This window comes from Micropterus salmoides, unplaced genomic scaffold, assembly GCF_014851395.1.
Source record: "Micropterus salmoides isolate LMB-PRFRI ecotype aquatic unplaced genomic scaffold, ASM1485139v1 Ms_hic_scaffold_17, whole genome shotgun sequence".
NCBI classification, from domain to species: Eukaryota; Metazoa; Chordata; class Actinopteri; order Centrarchiformes; family Centrarchidae; genus Micropterus; species Micropterus salmoides.
Window position 1 is genome coordinate 17,718,672 of NW_024040817.1, and position 24,913 is coordinate 17,743,584.

The window sequence follows — 24,913 nt, forward strand, 5'->3', positions numbered from 1 at the left end:
GGAGGGGATCTTTAATACAATGCATATTACAATAATAGACCATGTGATGCATTCTAAACACATTCTTAGACTTTATTCAACAGAAGGGATCAGAGTTGTTTTGCATCAAAGGTTAATTTTTGTATATTATAGTATTCCAAAATTTAGATTCTTTACTTTGAGATGCATACTAAGCTGAACAAAAGGCACATCAATAGATGCATTAACAATTTAAAAGAAACACAATAGATCAAGGAAAGATAAAAACACATGTACAAAGAAACAACAAAGTATGTTCCCTGTTGCACACTGTACACCATTACTAATAAATTACTTTCCCATTTTACTGTGTCAATTCACAAACATTGTTCTCCTTTAGTGTGTCCTCCTCTGTGTCTCCACATCCCTCCCTCTCTTTTTCTTTGCTGTCATTCTCCCTCTGTCTGTCTGCCCCTCTGTCTCTGTGGGGTCTGCCAATATCTTAGGGAGCAATGCCCCAACTGGACAGCAGGTGTGCTCTTTAGCACTGCAGCATACAACCTACTGCAGTGCTACTATGTCTGTGTGTGTGTGTGCTTGTGTATATGCGTCAGGCGTTCCTTCCAGCCTGGCCACTGCTGCTGCTGCCACTCTGCTGAAAGACAGGGGGGAGAGAGAGAACGCTGGCGGAGTGGAGGGAGAAAGAGAGGACGGGGGATAGTCAGACAGGGAGAGAGAGAGGAAGTCCAGGCCCAAATAAAGCCATGGGGGCCGGGGCCAGGCTAGGCCCCCTTTTGCTATAAATACCCTGGCCGCCTGGAGGTTCGGGTTTGGTGGTTGGGGCTTGGGACCAGCAACCGCCACTGCTGCTGCAGCCTTCCTCAGGCGGTACTCATCATCCTCATCCTGGTCATCAGTGTTCTGGGCATCCAAGATGCCTCGCGTGGACATAGACCTCAAGCTGGACTTTAAGGATGTCCTCTTCAGACCCAAGAGGAGCAGCCTCAAGAGTCGCTCAGAGGTCAGTGCTATTAATTACTTGTACTTTGATAATGTAATCCAAATATTACAGCTACAGTTCAATCACCTATCAGACTTCTCAGGAGGAGTGCAATCTGTTTACTGTTTACTTACAACAGACATATGTATGTATGTATATGGGGTGGATGCCAGGTGGGCCAGTCATTTGGGGACCTTCTTACCCCACTTGCTACACTGATATCATCAGTTGGGCCTCTCCTTGTTGTGTTGCTTTGTGTAAGTAGTCAGTATGTGTACACTGCCTTTGTACTTTGGTGAGCAAGAAAGCTACCCTGAACGAGCATGTAACAGCGTAGTGACCTTCTTAAAGGTGACAGAAAACAAGGCTAGCCTGTACCAGACAGAAGCTATTAACAATAACTGTCTAAAAACAGAGAAAACAACAAATGAAAAAGAGGAGAGTCTGAGAATAATTTTGAACTTAAATGGACTTGATTTTGTCATAACTCTTCATTACAAGCAGGTATAACATGCCACAGTGTATCTAGCACCCACTGATTTGGCTCTCTGGGACAATGCAACCCTCTCCTTGTTGTTTTATCTTCACAACTTCCGACTTAGCTATGTGTCACTAGATCAGTGACTGGTACTGACCCAAGATCACGATGCTGGTGTGGTGGCACAAGATCTGGGGTGGAAGGTGGAAGTGGCTGGGAGTTGGCTTCTGACAGGTGGCAAGCAACACTAGGCACAGGAGACTTCTCAGAAACCCTGTTTAAAAATAGTACTGTGTGTTACAGTCAACCAGAACACATTCCAAATGCCACTGAGCTATCAGGACGCCATTATATACATATACACTGACACAGATAACAGCACAGAGAACATCTAGTTGCTACTTGAGCATTTGTTTTTACTACAATCAGTGCAGTAAAAAACATTTCAATGTTTTGTCACATTTATTGAACACCTCTCTTCATTCTTTACATTCCATCAAATCAACTTTTTCTACATTAACTAAATAATAAAGAACACACCTAAAGTTATTGACATGGTTTTAGATGTGAATAGTTTACATATCGTGACTTGATTTCAGCATATAATGCAGCCAAATATGCAGTAGCAGTATCCATTTGTTGACATTCTGACTGCTCTTGTTTGAATTATTGCTGCATTTAGTGGGAGCAGAAATCCCCCTGCCAAAGCTAAGCTTACCATGAGGTTTAGAGGAGGGAGGGTATATGAACATCATGAAGGATAAACTGCATTCATAACCGCATGGTTATGCACAACCACTGAGCAGATATTTGCAGATGCTCGCACCTCTGATGTGAATGTAGGCTGCACCACTGGAATTAACAAAAAAACACCAGCAACACGGCAACAAACATATTTAGGTCCTTCAAATTGTATGGCAGCACATGTGCGTTAGCTTAGCCAGATATTTTGAGATATTTGCGATAGTGAACATTTCTTCAGTAAATATCTGACACAGATGAATGCAATTCGATTTTAGCGCTCCTGTTCTATTAAATGGTCAGACTGATAGCATAAATCCTAATAATGTTTTATAACTGAGGCCTGCTGGATCCATGTGTCATACTTGGTGATGATTTACTAGTGACTAGACTGGAAAATACAGCTGAGTCAGTGTTTTGCACAAAGAGAAGACATTGATTTGCTGTAGCAAGGCAATGGATACGCATGACTGGAAAGTCTTTCCTTCTCATCCACACATCTTTCACCACTTTCCTCCCAGCATTATGATTTATAGTCTCATATTTTGCTGTGGCTTTGAAAATTATTCCACTGTGAATGTTATGGCATCCTTTGCCTATTTCCACTGCTGCAGTAGTTTTGCATACAATAAGAAGAGAGTCACAAAGTCACTGTACTTCTTCTTTGTGAGTCTATTTAAAGGAACATACCACATGAATGAGTAAACACCACTCATACCGAGCAGCTAACAGTCCAGTGGTTAAATCATGTTAACTCACTGGAACAAGCTGTATTTATAGCTGATCTTTTTGAAAGGAATCTTAGCAATGACTTCCATCATCAGTACAGATAAATACTTTCCTGTAAAGGGAGCGCTAGTGTATCACAATGAGCCCCACTTGCTTCATGCAGCTTACATTACAGCAATACTGTCTAAGCGGACCACTGGATCTAAATGATTCAGTGCATCCCCATTAGGACCACACAGAGTGACATGAGCTGCCCCCATTTTCAAGGAAATCTGCAGTGTCCCTCAGTCAGCTTTAGAGAAAAAATGATTCATCAGTCACATAAAACACTTTCCTAGTTGGCCATGATTAATATTCTCTCCCCCACAGGTGGACCTTAAGAGGACGTTCACATTCCGCAACTCCAAACAGACCTACACTGGCATCCCCATCATCGCTGCCAACATGGACACCACAGGAACGTTTGAGATGGCACGGGTCCTCAGCAAAGTGAGTTCGCAAAACTGAATGGTTGACAAAAAAAAACATAACAGCATCATTGTCTCTATGTGCCCTTCCACTGAGATTTCTCTGCAGGTATCATGAAACAAAAATCAAGATGCAGTGTGGGGCCTTGGGAAAAACATGAATTAGCAACATTGTCCTAGAAGCTGTTAGACATGTGCTAGCTTGTGGGATGTTCTTTTCTTTTGTAACCGCTATTGACTCAAAGTGTCTGTGATCTTTATATAAAAAGTCATGATTGATTGAATTGATGACATATTGTTTTTTTCATGTAAACAGCCAAAATAAATCTTTTTTTTAATATTTGAAATAAGACTGGATACGGGAAACCATGATGAGTAATAGAAAAGATATCACAAATAAAAAGACAAAAATTGGCATGTCGATATCCACATTCTAGAACTTTTATGCTTGTTAAATTTGCTTTAATGTCTAAATCATTTCTTTCTTTCTTTTCTAGCACACCCTCTTCACAGCCATTCATAAACACTACTCGGTAGAAGACTGGAAAAACTTTGCTGCTACTCATCCTGACTGCTTAGAGGTAATATCACCAATGTTTGCCTTTCTTTTCAAAGTTAGTTGTTCCTGTGCAACAACAAACAAGGGTTTCCTCCTAGAATGAAAATGTACGTTTTTTCCCCAGCATGTAGCTGCCAGCTCAGGCAGCGGCACTGCAGATCTGGAGAAGCTGTGTGCCATCTTGGAGGCCGTCCCTGCTCTCAAGTACATCTGTCTGGATGTGGCCAACGGCTACTCTGAGTACTTTGTGGAGTTTGTCAAGACGGTCAGAGGAAAGTTCCCCAAACACACCATCATGGTAAGAGCGATAGTTCACCCCCTTGGCTGATTGGGACTTATGGGGAAGTGCTGTGAGATTGTGTCTTAGGGCTAATGCTGTTTGCCTTGCAGGCTGGTAACGTAGTAACAGGGGAGATGGTGGAGGAGCTCATCCTCTCCGGTGCTGACATCATCAAAGTCGGCATCGGGCCAGGTGGGTGGGTACGACTGTGTGAGTCTGTCTGCTAATTGTCTGAGGAATTGCTCCCTCTGAGTAAACACAAAACTGCACGGGCCTCATATACAAATACAGACACATTAGCCAGAAAGAAAGAGACATGCTGCGTAAACAGCAAGGTATGTGTCCTTCATATAGAGCCAGTGCTGTATGGTCCACTTGCAGTATTTGAGTGAATGGTTTTATTGCTTGTAGATTAGCCTTTGTTAATGCAGCAGAACCATTATAAAATTACAACTTTTTAATGAGAAGAAAGAACTGTAGTGTGAATTATTTAATTAAATGATATTATTGCTAAATCTCCTTAAGGCCTGGCATTTAGATACTTACTTTACTTTTGTCTCCAGCCTATACAATAGCCACCTAAACTGACAGCACCAGATCTGAAAGACAGCGGGTTCCCGTAGCTAGAGCAGCAGCAATTAAACACTGACGGGTATAGATCCATGAAGATGGACTTCCCTAACGTGTGCACCGTGAACTGTGTGTTGCAGGGTCTGTGTGCACGACAAGGATCAAGACAGGAGTGGGCTACCCGCAACTCAGTGCTGTGATAGAGTGTGCAGACTCAGCCCATGGACTCAAAGGACACATTATCTCTGTAAGTCAGTATTCTGTAGAGTATATATTAAGCGTACTGTACTTATCCCAGCTGTCTTTTTCTGCCTGTGGAGAGGAGTTACTGTCTCAGTTCCTCTCATCAGTCCAACAAATATGTAATCAACTATGGTGAAGTTAGGCAAAAGGCAATTCTTCAAAGGTCAGAAAAAGGGCCTGGCATGGATCAATTTGACTCAGCAGCAAAATATGCTCCAGATATAGAGAAATAAATATGACAAACAATAAAACAGAAAAAGAGAAAAGAGAAAATTAGCTCTTTTCATGCCAAGCTACTGAACAGTCTGTTGTAATGGAAATATGTCCTTTAGTGAGTCTTCTGAAATAAAGAGTCCAATCCAGATGTCTTTTAAGGGTTTTATTCTTTGCAAATGTTCAGATGGCCTGAGTAATAATTGTCATTATGGATGCTCAGTGAGTCAAAGAGCATTATTTGCTTTTGAATTTAACACACATCCATAATATGCTGTTGCATGAAAGTTCTAATAGTTTCCAATGTTGATAACAATAGTAGTGGATTGCATCCTCTGTCTTCCAAGCCTGGTAGGATATTAAGTAAACCTTTTGGAACTGTGAATGACTTCATGCCATATGACAGATGTGTCATTTTTCTCTGTTCAGGACGGTGGCTGCAGTTGCCCAGGAGATGTAGCTAAGGCCTTTGGTAAGTATTTAACCCAATTTTGTTCTTTTCATACTCAAGCAAGTCACAGTTTGGGTCATGTGTGGCTGTGCTGTGCTGTTCCACAAATCTAACCACTGTGACTTCTCTGCCTTTGCTCCTCAGGCGCAGGTGCTGACTTTGTAATGATGGGAGGGATGCTTGCAGGCCATGACCAGTGCTCTGGGGAGCTCATTGAGAAGAACGGCAAGAAATACAAACTCTTCTATGGTATGAGCTCCGACACAGCCATGAAGAAATATGTCGGTGGAGTTGCTGAGTATAGGTGAGAGACATGTGAGATATCAGGAGAGGCATTATACTTACTGACTTCATAAATCTCGCAACCAATAAGCTTAATAAGATTCCTGTTCTCCTTGATATAACTTTTGATATGGATTCAGTTTATAACTCAGATGTGTTTTTTGTGTTGTGCCACATGTAGACACTCCACATGACTCAAAACCTGGATACACAGAATTGTAGTATTTAGCTAGTTGAGATGCTATAATTTAAGAAAGTGTAAGATACTAAAATTGTTCACTTTAAAAAAAGAAAACTGCACAATACTCATTGTAAAACCATGACATGTTAATCAGTCCATTTTGAACTTTGGTCATGTGTTCATGGCAGCTACAGAGAATTTAGCTTTCCATGCATGTAAACAGGTGTAAGAGATGAATAATCTCATATAGTTTTAGCAATGAAAATGATTCCTGTTTTAACTAAAAAATGTCCTCATTCCTATGTTCTCCTTTCTCCTCTGCTCTCAGGGCATCTGAGGGGAGGACAGTGGAGGTTCCCTATAGAGGAGATGTGGAGAACACCATCCTTGATGTGTTGGGGGGCCTCCGCTCCACCTGCACCTACGTGGGTGCCGCCAAGCTCAAAGAGCTGAGCAGGAGAACCACCTTCATCCGTGTCACACAGCAGTCCAGCCAGATGTTCACTTAGAAGGGCGCACACATGTCCGCACACACAGGTTGCATGATATGCATTGTACATTTACTGTGCAGCTTAAACATGCAATAGCAGGACAGTGGTATGACACATCCAGCAGAATCCCGCACAGACACTTCTACATCATCACCCAACCTGTTCCTCTCAGGATATCTGTCAGAAAGCTGTTAGTCTCCTGCAGGTTGTGATTAAAATAAACGCAAGAGTTTTACTTGGTAACACTATCCCAGAAGAATCACAGCACTCTAATCAACTTAATCCTACAGTGAGGGCATTTACATGCTTACAGACACAATAATATGCCATCATTGAATGTACTGGATTTCATTTTTGAATGGGCGCATGCAGATGTCCCAGTTAATAAAGCTTGGATAAATTCTCAGATCTAATCTTTCAAAATACTCTTTTAGCTTGGGTATATAGAGAAGTCGGGATGTTTCTAGATTAACAGCATATCGAGAATAAACAAGACTGTGAGCTATGTGAAATACACGGGTATATGTAAACACACTCAGCAGGAGGAGGCTGTTACACGTGCTAAGATAATTTGGGGAAACTGTGTAGCTTTATGTTGGAAATGCAAGAATCAATATGCAAGATGTGGAGTCACCCTTTAACTGTCACTGGAGAAATCATGTTGCAATAAACTGCATGCAGGGCCTTCTGCTACTTTCCTCAGTGGTGTTGATCATTATGTGAATTTTCTCCAGACTGTGCAAATCATATTGCTGATGACAGACAACATAATAGTTAATAATCTCTCCTTAGTGTCTGTGCGCATGTATTGTATGATGTTTAAGTCTTCCTTCATGGATTCCACTGTGCCTGACATTTTAAATCAGAACTTCAGGGTAAAGTCATGTAGAGTGATGACACAAACACTTTTAAATGACAATTACAGACAGACATTGTATTAATAAACCCAAAATGATCAGAGAATGATCAGCGTGATTCTTCTTTATGGACAAGAAACAGCATATTTTGTTTTTTAGTCAAAACTTTTTTAAATATCAGGGTTTTGGGACAATGTAGGACAAAGTTGCTATCTATCTAAGACAACTAACTTTGAGTTCATTCTTTTCCCACTTGCTTTCAGTGAGAGGCGGCGTATTATAACAAGCACTGATATAGGCATATTGAGAATGGATCAAACATAAAATACAGAATATGAGAGTCAGTAAATATCTTCTGTCATCTGAGTTGTTGCGTTAGTGGTTGCCTGGCAGCAAGTGTCAATAGGTATACTGAAACAAGGGCGGTACAGCTCTAGTTGACTTTGCACCATGACCTCTATGTAGGGCAAACAATTAGGACTATTCTGTCACATTAATTACATAAGCCACCTGCTGTTTTAATGTCTGCAGTGTTCATTCTTACCTAATACAACATGTTTTGGCTGTAGTAATACAAGTCTTAGAAGCAGAAATGACGATTTTCACACAGGAACTGTGGTAAAATATATTTTTTTAAATAAAAAAATTGTTTTATTTGAAACTCACATAATGTCTGTAGTGCAAAATGGATCTAGAAAATTATAGAAACAAAATGTTTGGGGGTGTTCTTGGGAGTAAAAAAAAAAGGGCTGTTTTCTTGCACTCAAGTGACAAGATTTCAGATTATGGATTTTTATTTAGAATATCTGGAGGATCTTCATAATTTTACTATTCTGCCCTTTATAATGACAATGGCTTTGGTAAAGTGTATTCTCTATTTCCTCTGTTTTTATTTGTGTAACACACATGAGTGGGCAGCAGAGCAAGACTGTCAAAGACAGGGACAGGGAAAGAACAGGGAAATTATTTTAAGTGCAACATAGAATTCATGGTTGGTGTTTGACATTTTAGGTGGTGGGGATGTCAGGCAGCCGTTTGTACACTAGAGGGAGCTGTTTTCTGCTCCATTTTTAGCACTTAGCCAAATCCATTGAGGAAAAATTTCATATCTGATGACTGAGGTTTTGAATGTTTTTAAAGCAGTGTTAGTGTTTGTTAGTGTATTCAAATAAAGACACAGGTCGCCTATTTATTCCAGATATGTCAAGGTTTCATTTTCTTTTTCAAAGAGGTGCATTTGTACAGATGTCAAATACATACACCAACAGGGTTTCTCCATTGCTATACAGGAAAGGGGTGGTGAGACACAGGGACTTGGTGAGTACAATATAGTACAGACAAGTTGGCTGGGAACTATTGCAGCCCCCTGCAGGCCAGACTGTCTGTGGAGGTCTGTGCTGATGTCTGGTTCTCTGCCACCGTCTCATGGGCCAAAGAGTTTCAGTTCAGTACTTGGTGTCACAGGTTAGCAGAGAAACATCTAGACAGACCGGTTGCTAGCCTCAGGCTGAGTGTTCAGAAAAGGGGAGGAATCAAATGAGCCACAGCTGACAGATAAGCTCCACCCTCCCCCCCTGTGGCAGTGGGCAGGGTCAGAGGTCATGAACCATACAGCCTGTCCCCTGCTGAAGTGTTTGTTGCCTTGCACAAGAGAGGCAAAACAAAGACGTTCAGTACACTGAAGAGTAATCCAAGCCATCTCCGGCATAATACACATAATATCATAATAATAATTCATAGTTAATTGTCAATAATGACATTTGTTAATCATATCAAATTATATGTAATACATTTACATATCTTATAACCCATATGAAACAGCCCACTATGTAAATTGATTGGGGTGAAACTAAACTGTTAAGTGGGCCTCTACAAGTTTTTTTTTCTTTCTGCCTGAGTTGGTTATCCAGCGCTATGGACATTGATGACGTCATACAAAAAAAGACAAAAGAAAAAAGGAATCCTGATCGAATTCTGTTCACTTTTAAAACACAACAAAGTGCCAAAAACACATCCTTTTTGCAAAATGAAAGTACAAACATCAAGAAACAAAGAGCACGCATGCCTTTTTTCTGATCGAAAAGTCAAAGCTCACACACCAACATTCATTTTATTTGTAAAATTGTGCAAGAAGCCAATTTTTAAAAAAAAAAGACAACATTAGCAGTGTTCCTCGAGTGAGGAAGCTTGTCATAAAAATTCAACAATAACACATTCTCTACATAGTTTTAAGTCTCCTGACATTATATTGAGTGCTACAAGGAGACCCAAAACACAGAAAAAGCTCCTGCACCAAAGATAATGCAAAACAAAGCAAAGGTTTGTACGCACCGTTTTCACACCACGCGACCAAACCAAGCTGCTCCTTACAAATGTATCCGCCAAATTAGAACTCAAAATGTGAATTAAAAAAACCTAATTAACGGTGCAGCCTGGTTGGTGTAGGGTGGAAAAGATTCCAAAGACACACAACAAAAGAAGGGATGCATTCCATGAGAAAAGGTTTTCCTAGAAAAGAACCAAGGAACCACCTAACACCTCGGCCCGTTGGACCCAAGAACGCGCCGGGCGCCAAGCGAGATGGAGCACAGACAGATCAACACAAGGTTACGGCTAGGTGATGTGCAAAAACTTAAACTGAGCCATCTCTCTTTTTCATCCTTACTAACCCTCTTTTTTTTCATTCTCATTCTCTCTGTCTGTTTTGAATGAATGTTACCCCTAGGGAAGGTATCGGTCTTAGACAGAGGGGTTAGACCAAGTCCATCCTAGGATTAGAAAGTGCTGAAACATTATCAAGTCTTTTACGTCTACTTACATGTGCATCTCTGTTGGTTGGTTGTTGTTTTTTTTTGTCTTTGTTTTTTTTCTTTTTTACAAAAAGTGGTCCCCACTAGCAATGAGGTTTCTTTATTTTCTGTGGGTCTCACCGTGAACCATCGAGGGTCAGGGTTTATGATCTCACAGACAATTAGAGGAGGAAACACTCCGTTACACACGCGTTTTAACACCAGGTGTACATAAGCACACATACTACACACAACATATGGTGCAGACACAAACACACACACACAAACACACACACACACACACACACACACACACACCAACGAGACCTGACGCAGTCTCTCACACACTCAAATTTTAGGAAGGCCGCAAGGACAATAGGGAAAGAGAGATACAGACAAACTCTCGATTGGTTTTGCTTCTCTTCACAAACATCCTGACTCTTGTTTTACAGATGTGACACACACATCAACAGACATACACAAGCCATTAACAAGGATGAGACACTGGAGTAGGACTATGCTACATACACTTGGCACAGCAAAGGGGGAGGGACAAAATATAAGTATTGCACATTATGGATCATTTCAAAGGGATAAAAAGGTTAAATTTGGGATTATCTTAACAAAATTAAAACTAACCAAACCCTCAAAAATGTTGAAACCTTGCCTGTGCTGTTCCCTCTCCTGCATTCACAATGTGTCTACATTTCAGATTGCTTTGTTTCATAGTTTATTATTAAGAATGCATTTGCATTGAAGTATAAACACAATAACCTGTATAAACCAGTAGTGACAAGGAGGCCAAATATCAAAAGATGACGTTACGAGGGGGGAACAGGCAGTTCAGCCCAGCCCTGCTATATCCAGGCCAGGCCACACTGAAAGGTAGCTAACGGTTGTTGAGGGTTAATCGATTGCTTTGACCCAGGAGGAGGTGCTTGTGAGGCTGGCTGGCTATAACTGGGTACCTGAAACAAAGTTAACGAGGTCACTACGGGAGTCGTGGCGAGAGGCAGACCTGGGCGAAGTCAAAACGTCTGCTTGTTTCTTCAGGTGCATGTGATATCATGCTCACCCACAGCTGTGACAACAGAGTTTATAACTCTGACCAGCTGGGACAGTGGAGGTTTTTGGGGTTATGTTCAGATACTGCATATTTGAGACACTTCCCTGAAAAACTAGCAACTGTTGTTGCCACTGCAATTACTAGAGATTTAAATGTACTTTATGATAAGGGGGATAGTGTTAACTGAAGCCTAGTTCAGTTTTTTCAGGATATGACAAGATAATATTTTCTCTATGGGAGAAAAGGGAGTTGCTTTGGTTGCAATGCTAGAGGACTATTATTAAATGTTTATTGCAGAGAATTAGAGTGGAATGACTCTGTGTGTGTACGTTCCGCTCGTACGCGAGGAGAGTGCCTGAATATTGTCGTACTATTGCTTCCTGAAGTAACCAAAGCATCACTTGGCTTTGCTTAAAAAAAAATTTGTATGTAACCTGACTGACTGTAAAAGTTTTGATGGTCTGAGTGGCTGACAGGTTTGTTTAGATGTTGTGGTTCTGCTTTTTTATTTGTTGGGAAGCGGGGTTAGACAATTAAAATAAAAAAACACGGTCATACATTTACAAAACACACAGCCACGCACACACACAGGTTGCAAAATATGTAGACACGCGCAGACTCCTATTTCAACTACTAATAATCATGATGCTTCAATTCGAAACGGAATAAATGAAAATGCACTACTGCGATGGTGCCGATCTGAGAAACCCTATTTTATAAAAAATAAATCATTTTCAAATCTCATTTAGGGTCTACTCATTCACTCACAAACCCCATCCACCTGCCCATTTACACAACCACCTATCCATCCATTTCTCATCCATCTGAACACATATATTTCCTGCCATCAACCTGGTAAATTCCCACCACCTGAAACAGCGTTGCCCCACACAGATATATTATCAGTAGGATGGAAATACGACTGATCCACTTCTTTGAGGCAACTGACGATGCTGCCAACGAAAAAATATTTATGCCATATAACAAGACCTAAATACAGAGGCTGAGTAGAAAGCTCAACAGATATGCCTGCAGGAAGCCACTTCTCCTCCACCTCCTTAACACTGTTGTGCCAGCAACCTGCATATGCTAATCAAACTACTGTGCATGTACACACAGTATTGTTACTTGCAGCATGAGAGAACCAATTACATGTTGATGGCACCATACAATCAGAACACATTGAATCCGGATTAGTGTCCACCATCACTATTAGATTTAAAAACTTACTCATGTCAAAATGGAAAGCATATTTCAGTAACACTGATGTTAGAGGAATACATACAGACTAAACCTTTTTATATGCTGTATAATCATCAGGTGGCACACACTTCACATTTCCCCACTAAAACTAAGAAAAAGTTTAGAAAAAAAAGAATTGAACTTGGGGTTTCATATGCAAGAAAGAGCCTGTGAGGGTGGTCAACTTACAAAGCGCTGCTTACAAAGCTCTAAATGTTGGAACAACCAAGCAAGCACATCTGTTGAGGTAACTGCTACATCTTAGGAAAAATAGGGTTTCAGCTGGCTGAAAGCACAAGCAGTGTTTAAAACTGAACCCTAGTCCCTACACCATGGCTTCAACAGCAGAAAAAGTGAACAGAAAAGTCTCAATTGTCCTTCAGAGACACTACAAATGGTGTATCTTTAACTAAAGTCAGTAAATTCAGTAGGCAGGCACATGTTAAAATTCTGTTTTACAGCTATGTTTATGTTCGTAAAAACTCAAATGTAATTTGACCTTAACTGCGTTGACAATTTTTTTCCTCTACAATGTGACAAGTGCCTGTTGAGGAACAAAAACCCTGGTCTCCTCCAGTGTGTTACATGGTCTAGGGCTCGTTTCAGGACAGGGCCGTTAAAAATTATGTCTCCACCTTTCTCCCTCCTCCTGATGTGCAAACTGCAAGATTCTCTTAAGTATGACTCCAAGTAGAAACACTGGACATTTAGCACTGTCTATCAAATTACTATATCCTTTTCCTATACACAGTATACATACAGTCATACACAAACTCACACACATACACAAACACACCACAGAGCACTTTCTGTTCTGTTGGCAGTGTGCATTAATCCAATGTCAGTCATCTAGTGTCTTTGCAGGAGGGACAACATCTACATTCATCTAAATGCTTACCAACAAACACAGTACATATTATAGGTCATTGAGTTTCAGGGATGGTCTGTACTGTTTTGTGTTTGTGTAAGCGCGCGCATGTGTGTGTGTGTACGGAGACAGACCAACATCATGCACACTCTAGCACACACACACGCACATACATTGCAAATATGACACCCTTCAAAATTCTGTGGCGTGAGCTTCCAATCAATGCTCTCAGTCTAGTACAGAACATCACTGGGATAATTCAAAGCCTTTTCCTCGTTAATCCTTATTCTAGATCCCAAACTTCCCCAACACATTCTAATACTTTTCCATAGCTTTTGCATAGCTGGCTGGCCATACGAGGGCACATGCTGATAACCTTTGTATTTCTAATTCCTTCTGTCACTATACATTTGTCTTTAACCATCTACTGATTGGAATTTCCTCCAATACCTGTCACAACCATCCCTTTCTTTGTGATCCCATGGCACATCCGCTCCCCCAACCCCTTCACTTTTCCAAAAGCTTCACCTTTCCAAAGTGCTGTTGTTACTTTCTACCCTTCTAAATAAAACAAAATCTAAATACATACAGTACTGCGTAAATAAAAGAAACAACAAAAAATTTGCCGGCTGTATGGTGAGTGTGACAGGTGTGTTAAGTGCTTTGAAACATCTTGACCCTCTCAGAACTGACAAGCAGATTCTCTCGGTTCCACTCACACAGCCTTTCTTGATTAAAAAAATTCATCAAGAAAAGATGAGGATTGAATGAAGTCCTCCTCTTAACATTTTCTTAAAGTGAAGTTCGCCAACCCAGTGTGTTTTGCACTTGTACATATTAGGTTAGGGTATCTCACATTTATACATTAACATTGACCCACCTAGGTTCAATCTAGGACTAAATGACCCCTGATTAAAGTTTTGACAATCATCGAAAACAACTATCTGGTGAGATAGAAGAGGAGGGGTTTAAGAAAAAAAAATGCTCAAGATGAAAGTAAAGACTCCACTGTCATCAAACTGAACAGAGTAAGTGTTCCTCTCTATTGTGTGGCACACTGGCACCACCTGATGGCATCACTTGTCAGGTCTGGCACACCCTGATGACGCTGAATAATTCGAACTCCCACTTGTATGTAGCTAATGAAAAATGTCATGATTTACTCACAAATCCTTCATGCTCAGGACCAGCTTATGTTATATCACTCCCGTGGCCCCATGTAAAATGACTGGCATGAGTGGTGGTGGGGACGTGTTTTTGTCCAGGCAGCCTGGCTAGCAGTGCACAGGGAGTGAAATCGCTGTCAAGAAGCTAAGTTTGAGCTAATGCAATTTGAAATATACATTATTTGTAACGTGTAGCCAGCCAAGAAGAGCCATCAAGCATTGCTCCTGTGTGCCGCACAGACACCAATAAACATTTAGCACACTTCACAAATCCTTCACCATAAGTCATCTCATGAAAGCCACCAAAACGGCACCAATTGCTTGTGTGATATCAATTCCATCTATAAAAAAATGTGTTATAAACTACATGGACTTAATGTAAGGTGATACCATGTAGGGTAAATTTACCTCTACAGTACAGTATTCAAGATAGAAAAATAAAAACAGAAAACAAAACTTTAAAACCAAGACAAATGAAACATTAATATGGGCATTCGTGTTTTTTTTTGTAGAATCCTTTTATGTTTAGTTTTTTTTCCAAATCCCAATGGTTATTTAACAGTCCTACTAGCCTTCACTTGCCAATATTCGACCTTCCCTCAATGCTGACTTTCACCTCATGAGGGATGAAGGAAGGTTTGGGCAGGGTCAAGGGTGGCTCCTCCTCTGATTTTTCCACTTTTCGACCTTCGGGGGCAGACCATCTTCGCTTCCTGCCTCTTGATGGCTTACTGGAGCCAGCTTCTGCACTGCTGGCAACCTGACCTTTAGAAACTGACCCTCTTTCCCCGAACATGAGATCTCCATTTTCCACATTGGCGCCCCCTCCACTCCCATTCCCGTTTCCACCCTTTCCTCGCTGGCTGATGCCATTCTCCCGCTCGCTGTGCCTGGAGCCCCCTCCACTGCAGCATTGGGGAGCGTCCGAGACAGCTCTGTGGGGTTTGACATGCCCGTGGCTGGAGGCTGAGACAGATGCAGGTGTGGACAGCTCCAGGGGTTGAGTCTTCTTCAGAGATCCGTTCCTCAGGTTCTTGAGGGTGAGTGAAATACAAACATCGCCCACAGACAGCTTGGTGCAAGGCAGCTCCAGAAGCTGGGTGGTTCTGTCAGGGCAGCATGAAGACCAGCCTTGGCCGAAGACGAAGAAGGGGTACTCGACCAAGACCTCAACACTCACCTGGAGGAATGAGAGGGAATGGTAGAAAGACACATCAACACAATGACACTTATGTAAACCTTGTATCTAAGCTTGTCTCGTCCACCTGTTTTGCAGAACATTAAATAAAATATCGTTATTATTATTATAAGAGTATAAGATTAAGAAACTTGGCTAATCAGCTTCATGTGGACTGCATATGTGTGATTTGATCAGATTTGGTTGACAGTAACCAATTATCATCACATTCTAATTCAAATATTGCAAAATCTTAAATCAATGAAGGAGGTTGGAACAATATTTTCTGTCTGAATTCTGGATTAAACTGTGTGCTTGGTTGAGCTCTGTATTATCATTTGTATGTATGACAGAATGAATAGATGACAAGAGGGAAGCAGAGGAGGAGGCTTTGAGACACAATGGGTAGAGCAAGGAGGAAAGTAAACCTGAGGAGAAAGAATATGAAGTGAAGAAAGATCGGAAATATTGTGAGAATGAGAAGGTGGGAGTGATGGAAGTTATTGAGATGAGATGAAAAGGCCAGTTTACAAAGGGAGGATGGATTGAACAAGAGGAGTGAGGAAGTGAGTGTGAAAGAGAACAATGTCAAGAACAATGCAAGTGTAAGATATATCAAACACCCTCTGAAAGCAAACGTCAGGCAATATTTTCCCTCCTGTATTATATAATTTTTGACTTCTCAGAGTAAGTCCTCTGAGTGTGGACTCAAAGCTGCTACCACCTCTCAGGGAAAAAAGTAAGACAAGCCGCTGATGGAGTACAAGAGAGAAAGATAAGTCTTTGAAAGATTGTCAGCTTTTGTGGGGTACAGTATCAAAGAGCAGCCGGGGGCGGGAGAGATGGTTAGAGATGTGCTGTGTGGGTGGACGAGTCACAGCATGGACAGATGAAATAGATTTAACTGGCTTTAACGCACACCCTCAGACACTGAAAAGGATGGACGTGTGTGTGTGTGTGTGTGTGTGTGTGTGTGCAAGTGTGTTTGAAGGAGTTAGGGAGAACCAGAGACAGAATACAGAAAGATAAATTGTGGCGTAGTATTAGATGTTAAGAGATTACTGAGAGATTCAATGAGAGTTTTATGTGACCCATCAAACACAAGTACAAAACATTATTTGGAAATAAAGCATGCAACCAAAGCTTCATTTTGTATCAGCCCTTTAGGTATTTTACAAGGACAAACAAGTCACATATAAAAATATATGCTGTAGGGCACAGCTAATCAGGAAACTGACAAATAAACAAATACTAAAGAATTAAAATTTTTGGGCTTCAATATGCAACTTATTACATGTAGCATTAGCAATGTGGTACTGTATCATTCATGTTCCTGGCTTAACTGGATACTTGAAAGAAAACCAGATGAGTAGATTCCAACACTCAACTCTTTGAACTTCTCTGAAGTTCGTAATCAGAGCATGTTTGTTACATGACTGCCATCCTAGTATATTGAACCTAATCACAGAGGGAATAGCAGAGTTCTGTGAGATTCATGATAATAGAGTCATTAATAAGCGAGCAGCACGGCACTTGTAACACACACTGTACATAAAAGCTGTCTTAAAGATCTTATTAAAAGCAGTGTTTCAAACTCACAGAGGCAAATTACAACTGGAGTGATTGGACTGGCACTGCATTCAAAGTCTGTATTTTTAAAATCAATTTTAGGTTTCAGCACTAGTCATAATGATGGTTCCTGATAGACATTTCCATAAGAAAATATGCTTTGTAAAATCACACCAAGAGCAAATATTAAAAAAAAGTTTGACTTTCTTGCGGAGTTAGACGAGAAGATCAATACCAATCTCATATCTGTGTATTTACAATGGTCGCAGCACTGTGAAATACATTACTATTTCTTGCTATGAAGCTTAAAAATTAGCACATTATATCACTAATAGCAATAGCAATAGCAATAGTTTCAGCTCGTAAACCCCTGTAAAACCAGTTGTATTTACATTTCAAATTGTGTACAATTTGAACAAACAAGATTAAATGTTGTTAATTAATGAGATTAGTGATCTTTAGAGAAGCTAGTAGCAGTATTTCTCTGGAGAAAAAGAGAGCCAGGCTCTCTCCAGGTTCTGCTGTTTATGCTAATATAATTGACTCTTTGACTCATTGTTAATGCACATACAGAGTGTGTGATATCAATCTACAGTAGCTCTTGTGAGAGTTGAACTGTTACTTTAATAATGGATGCGCCCTCTCTCACCTGTGCACGGTGCTCACCAACAGAGAACTGAACCACAGCAAAGTTGGGTGAGCTGTTGCTCCCTTCAATACGCTCCACTGTGGATGAGTCAATCTTCAGCTCACTGCTGATCTCGGCACTCTGGATGAAGTCCTCTGTCTTCAGGTCCTCCACTCGTTTCAGTTCCCCGTCAGCCAGCTGGATGATGGAGCCCTTGATGAAATATGGAGGGAGTGAGGGGGGCACCACCGTACTGGATGGGGGAGGAGGAGCAGAAGGAGAAACCAGACCCGATGGAACAATGGGAAGATGAAGCTGGGCTTGGACCACTGTGCCTGAAGTGGACTGGTGATACGAGCTGCTGTGGGTTTCCAGAGTTTCTCCTTTGGGGGTAGTGGTAGCAATGTATGTGTGTGGGAGTGTGGTAGGAAACGGTGCGGCATGGGTAGATGATGTTACGTGGGATGTTACAGGTTCCAATGTGGTGACTCCACCTCCGCTAACAGGGATAATGACCGGTTGGGTGCCAGGAATGAGTAAGTGTTGTTGTAGGCTGGTGTGGTAACTGATTGGCGTATGCTGGCCCCCACTGCCCCCTGCGATGTAACCAATGATAGGTGGCTGAGGGTAGATACTGGTGGTGGGGAGCCCCATTGACATTGACTCTGTAGCGTTGTGGGTGGTCTGGATAACGGTCTGGGGTGGCAGCGTGCTGACAGCAGCTTTCAGGCTGTCGACACTTAATGGGGGTGGAAATGTGAAAGAGGAGGTGGTATTGGATGATGTGCGATTGACATGCTGGCCCAGGATGATGCCACCTTTCTCCAAGTGTGTGGGGGCAGACGTTGCCAGCTTCTCAGGGCTAGCTCTGGGTGGTGCCAGCTGGTGGTCCCCATGGCTGTTGGGCATTAGCATGAAAGAGGTTCTCAGCCCTGAGGGATCACGAGTAGAGTAGTCTGATGGCAGAACCAGCTGGCGGGCCTCGTAAGAGGACAAAGAAGAAGTGGCATCCCTTGATTTGCTCCCTAGCTTGGAGAGGCTAGAGTCAGGTGATGTTCCAAACCGCCGGCCCCTATCTAGCTCTCCATTGTGGAGCTCTCTGTGTCTGGAGCCACCTTCCTCTTTCCTGTTGGGTCCGTCCATATACTGCACCACAACCTGGGACATCCCATGACCCAAAGTATGGTGGTGATGCAGTGACTGGGGAGGAAGGTGAATGCCACCTTGGTGATGAGGCGACGGCACAGTCCGTGGGGAGGTTGACAATTGAACATGGTGAGGGGCGGGATCTGTAGAAGGCGGAGGCATGGAGGTACGACCCATGGATGCTCTCTGCTGGTCATGTTTGGAGGCCTGTGAAGGAGCAGAGACTGTCTCTGTGTGTGAGGGTCTCTGTGTCGTAAAAGAGGAGGCGGAGGAAAGGGGAGGAGGTGGAGGAGGAGGTGGAAGCAGTTGAGAGGAGATGTAGCCAGTGTATGGGGTAGTGTAGGGTGAGGTTATGAACTGCAGGTTGGGAGGCAGTTGGGTGTAATGGACAGTTCCTCCAACTGTGGACTGTGATAGGGGGGACGTATACACTGTAGGAAGAGATGAGACTAGCCTCAGTGAGGAAGAGGAGGATGAAGTGTCTGATGTGGAGAAATGGGATTTATACTGGGGCCCGTCAGACTGACTGGAGCCACAGTGCACGCCCACACCACTCTCATTCCCACCAGCCACACTGGCGAGCCAAGCCATGTTCTCTGTGTGCTGACTTTCACTGGCAGGTGGTATGGTGGGTGAGCGATTTTCAGATGGTAATGTGCTCGAGGGGATCTCCCTCTTCTTTGGGGGCAGACATTCATTACTGCGTTCCTGGTTGGACTTCATTCTGACTTTGCCTCTTGTCCCTTAACTTATGTTATCTTTCCTTAACTTTTGGACTTGTTCTTTCTTTTTGTTTTCTCTCCCTTTCTGACTTTGTTTTGAACTTTCCTGTCTCGTTTTCTCACTTTTGATAGTCTGTCCCTTGTCTCACTTTAATTAGCTATGAATTAAATTTCCCAATCTTTTCTCTCTTTCCCTCTCTATCCAGTTCACCCAAGGCCGTTGAATCAGGTCTTTTTCTTGATAACAAAGAAAATCCAGGCCCTAACAAACAGGTGAGTAAGGATTAAAGATGGCGATGAAGATATGGAGGGGTGGTTAGAGGGGAGGGGTAGGGCGGTCTGTTTGGTCCAGGGATCTTTAACGGCTGAAGGATGAGCTCAGTGTGGTAGGGGAGAGTGTCACGACGTCACACCTGCTGCTGCCGCCGAGGACGACAGGGGGCCGAGTGCGTCGCACTTCATGCGGAATCATTTCCTTGCAAAAGCAAGCCCGCCAATACCCAGCACAATCCTGTGGAAGAGAGAGATGGGCAGACTGTCAGGAAAAGGTGTGGATCTCAAACAGATGAATATGTAAATGCAAACAAATTTGAGGCCGTATATATTTTTGGATGTGTGCAGTTTGTTTTCACCTAATGTCAGGCCAATCCTCAAAATTCCTACCTTCTAACACTGCACACATGCATCAGCTAATATATTTTCAACGAAAATTAAATAAGCAGACACACTACAAGTTACCCAATACACTGCATGATACAGAGTACAGTGTCACAAAGGAGCACTGCTCATATATTCTGTCTCTGAAGCGAAACAAAAAAAATATCAATTATTAGTTACTGACTGTGGTTATGGTAAAAGTGTTCAGAGTAAATGTAAATCTAACCTTCTGAGTATTTGGTTATAAACCGTTATTAATCACAATATAGCAACTTAAACTGCCCTAGATCCTGTTTTGCAACCATGGAAATGATAAACAAGGCATAGGGGAGCCCCAAGTGCCAACAAAATGATGCGCTGCACAAAGACATTCAAGAGCACAACAAAAGGCTCCTAGAAGAGAATATATTGAGCGATATGTGTACTGCCATGAAGGTCGACAAGGCCATGAGCCAACAAAAGGACACCCTGCAACAGCAACCTCAGGAGCTCAAGAAACAGCTCAACAAAAATGAGACGAGCTGCAACATGCACAAATGCACTCCAAAAACAAACAATGCTTGAAGGGAACTCAAATGTTCTGAAGGACACAAAAGAGGTGACGCCCTGCAACAAGCAATTCAGGAGGTCAACTAATACCTAAAAAACACAGATGACAAATATAGTACGATTATCCAGTGGGGGAAACTAAGATCTGGTATGTCAAAATGTAAATTAAATGTGGTTACTACAAAACAATTGTGGCCACTGGCGAAAGAGTAGGCCATATCGCCTATCCCTTCAATAATTTGTAAATGGGACACCGCTAAGTGTCAGATTTGCTGATGACTGAATAGATGTGAAAAAAGCTTTCCACAAAGTTACAAATGATGAAAAATGGTGGAAATGTCTACAAGGAAAACACATGTTGTAGTCTACTTCTGTAGTGCATAGTAAAATTAGTTGTTATGTGCCACCAGGTGGATATGTTGTTTTTGTTGCCTCAACAGCGGGCCAGCAAAAGAATTGAAAAATAATAAAAATAATAATAATCCAAGCAGTTCCTATGGATTTCCAGAAGCTTCCACCCCTAATAATAACAATCTAATACAATTCCAAAAAGTTTGAAGCACCTGCTCTACATGGACCTCTGATAACAAGCCTGCACCGTCCTCAATAAAGTATGTGTGAGTGTGTGTACCACACGTGTGTGTGCCATCTGTTAGCGTGGACCCCCTGCTGCAAAAGATGGAAAGCTTGGTGTGAACCTCATAAATAATGTACAAGCATTTCAAGCACATGCACACCCCCCCTCCACACACACACACACGCCATCTTGCTTACTCAAACACAGACACCTGGGCATATTCAATTATGCTGACACATGTTCTTTTCCTGACACACAGCACAAGTTCACACACAAATACACACCCTCTTTCACCAACTAGTGCACAGAAGCACATACACTGCCTCAAGTGTTTGTCTAACATAAAGACTTCACATTTTCACACTTGAAAGAGGGCCAAGTATCAGTTGACTAACACACTAAACTGCGTAGATAGCATAGTTGTTGTTACAGCAACAGCACAGGACTGCAATACAAGGTTTGTCAATGTATTTCCTCAGCGGTGAGTTTGCAAAGTCAGTGTGTTCAACTTGCACATTTCAAGGTACAGAAATACACAAGCATTAGCACAAAAAGAATACATAAAATGATAACCTAAATGACTGTATGAACCAAAAGGAAAGTGAATATTTTTCATCTATTACTGTTAATTAACACATACATGTCAAAGTCAAAAAACTCGCTCATCATCATACAATCATATAATAAACAAAAACGTAAAAGGTCTTCAAACATGTACAACATGTGAAATCCAGCCTATAGTTTCTATAGTGAACTACCTATAGAAGGCCTTTCTAAAGAGAAGACAAAAATGGTCTGAAAATGTGGAATATCTACTAAAGTTGATGTCGTGATACTTTAAATAATTTAAAGAAGAAAGGCAGTACAATATCAATCTTCTAATAAAATGGAATTGTTATTTCTTATGTCGGCATAACAATGGAAGCCAGTTGCTTGACATCACTACCCGAGATTTGAGCATTTATTAGTGTGCATTTGGAAACAATGAGAATCTGTTGATGTGGAGCAGAATGATATAAAAGCAGAGAAGAGCCATTTATGCAACTGGTTTGGTAACTTCACTGAATGTAACATTGTAATTGTTGCTGACTGTACCCACATTAAACCCCATAACACAGCCTCTTGTATCAGCAATGACTATCTGCTCTCTGTAGCTGCTATGCCTCAAAATATTTAATCATTCAACCAGAATGACTGGGTCAACACCTACCAGACGTCCTAAGGCTTATTTGCTAATCCCTGCTAATTGCACCCACTGTGTTTATGTCTATGCGTGCGTGCGTGTGTTCTGTAGGACGAGGGACATCTTGCATCTCCAGCAGATTCCTGTGGATTAAGTGTCGCAGTGCCACTACTACACAACTGCAGAGACAGGCGTAGGAGTAAACACACATGCAAATTCACATGCACATACAGTACAGGAGCAACCGGCACACACACACACATACAGTCTTTGTTCAATGATAGTGAGCACACACACGCACACTTCCTCAAGCACCATCTGTTCAATCAAGCAGGCATGACTCAGAGGTGTGCTGAGAGGTGCTGTTTATCGGTGAAGTTTTAGCACTCAGATGCAATCTTCTCTGCCTCTCCCTCCTTCACTCTACCTCCACTCAACTCCTCTCCTGCCTCAGCCTGCCTGCCCACCCCTCCTTCTTTATAACTCCATTCTCAATTATCATTCTTCCATCTAATGGTTTTATGTTCTTAATCTTCTGTCTCCTAATGTCTTTGCTTCTTCTCCCTTGACATTCTTTCACATTAATCTTCTGCTTGTCTCGAAACTGTACTACACCTCATTCACTGTACTGTTCATGCTGTGTCATAAAATACAAACTGTATAGATAAAAAAAAAAAGCCCAAACTCTTCTTTTATTCAACAACTAAAACTTTGAGGTAAGAGATATACATTACAAGGTTAGACATTTAATATCAGCTGTCACATTAAACACTAACAGTATCTAGCTACAGATCTTTTCATGCTGCCATCTATGAGAGCTTTTACCTTCAGAGCGAGGCATGTAATTTCTGACAATTCAGTATGACATGTGAAAAAGGACTGTGAGAACTCCAGGAGGAATATTATATGCATTGTGTAATGGAATATATTTTACTGTTACATACAGCATGTGTGATAAGTGTAGTATGGTACTGCAGCTGCTGAGCAGCTTATACTTGGAATAACTGTGTATCCCAAGGCAAGTAACATATCACAGTAAGACTGCTATTGCAACAAATTATACAACACAGTAGTATAAGAACTGCATGAACACACGTTTAGCCACTTGGAGGCAGCAGAAACAAGCAGTAAACACAACACTGCATAAGTCGTCAAACTTATTAGCATACTGTTGCCTATTTACACATCTAGCAGACACAGAGCAATAGAATAGTATTTTGGTCTCAACCAAATCCTAAGGCCCTAAATGCTCCACTATGTTCGCCAGTGTTCTGCTAGTCTCTCTGCTGCTTTTTCGAGTCATTGTTAACATTGAAAACATTGATTAGAGAAGCTTTTACTAAAACATTGCAGCAGGAACAGAGGGTAAGATACATACATAAAAATACACACACACACACACACACACACACACACACACAATAATCCTAGGGGAAACCCTGAACTTTGAAGCATGGGTCATTTCTCTTCTATTTTATCCTGCAGTATTAGTGAGAGAGTGAAAGAGAAAAATAATGGAAAAAGACAGAGCTTAAAGTGATGGAGAAGAAGGAGTGAAAGTAGAGAAACAAAGTTTCTCACTGTAAACTGCTTAGCTCAGACTCCACTGAGGGCTACATTCCCTCCTTCTTAACCCTTAAACTTTGGTATTCTGAACAAAAATAATACAGCTACAATGAAGATCAAATTAAGGATTGACAAAGGGATTTGAGGGAGGGATAAAGAGAGGCAGAAAGCAGGGAAGATGGGGTGTGAAAGTGAGGAAATGCTTGGGACCAATGGGAAACATGGAGAGAGAAAGAGAGGCAAGCTCAGCTGACCTACATTGGAAAGAAAGTATTGCTTCACTGAAACTGACACTCAAACACACATTCACTGAAAAGCTATGTCACCTGAATCTTGCTGAGTTTGCAGCGTGTATGTGTCTGTGCGTATGTGCGTGTGTGAGAAGATGTGTGTGTTGATATCAGATGTCCTGTAACCCAAGCCGTCTGTCCTCCATGTGCTTTAGTCTCTCTCTCTCTCACACGCACACATTCACAAAGATCCACCTTACCAAAGTCTGTGTGTCTGT

The 24,913-nt window shown here is 41.7% G+C and overlaps 2 protein-coding genes across 4 annotated transcripts in view; one reads left to right on the forward strand and one right to left on the reverse strand.

Moving 5' to 3' along the window:
- The first annotated feature begins 215 nt into the window (after positions 1–215).
- Positions 216–7,601, forward strand: gmpr (guanosine monophosphate reductase). Its single transcript, XM_038725611.1, has 9 exons — positions 216–979; positions 3,276–3,395; positions 3,871–3,954; positions 4,057–4,230; positions 4,323–4,404; positions 4,923–5,029; positions 5,668–5,710; positions 5,834–5,993; positions 6,481–7,601. The coding sequence occupies exons 1-9, from the start codon at positions 893–895 to the stop codon at positions 6,659–6,661; spliced, it is 1,038 nt and encodes a 345-aa protein (XP_038581539.1). The 5' UTR covers positions 216–892; the 3' UTR covers positions 6,662–7,601.
- Positions 7,602–8,683: 1,082 nt separating this feature from the next.
- The window catches only part of atxn1a (ataxin 1a), a 93,314-nt gene continuing 77,084 nt past the window's right edge, over positions 8,684–24,913 (reverse strand). For 2 of the 3 annotated variants that reach the window (XM_038725607.1, XM_038725608.1), the window contains 2 exons: positions 18,027–20,384; positions 8,689–15,811 (listed from right to left, as the gene is read on the reverse strand). In XM_038725607.1, coding sequence (XP_038581535.1) covers positions 15,206–15,811; positions 18,027–19,874 — 2,454 coding nt within the window. In that variant the 5' untranslated portion in view covers positions 19,875–20,384 and the 3' untranslated portion in view covers positions 8,689–15,205. Of the gene's footprint in view, positions 15,812–18,026; positions 20,385–24,913 lie in introns of all 3 variants that reach the window. The other variant, XM_038725610.1, reaches the window with a different exon arrangement.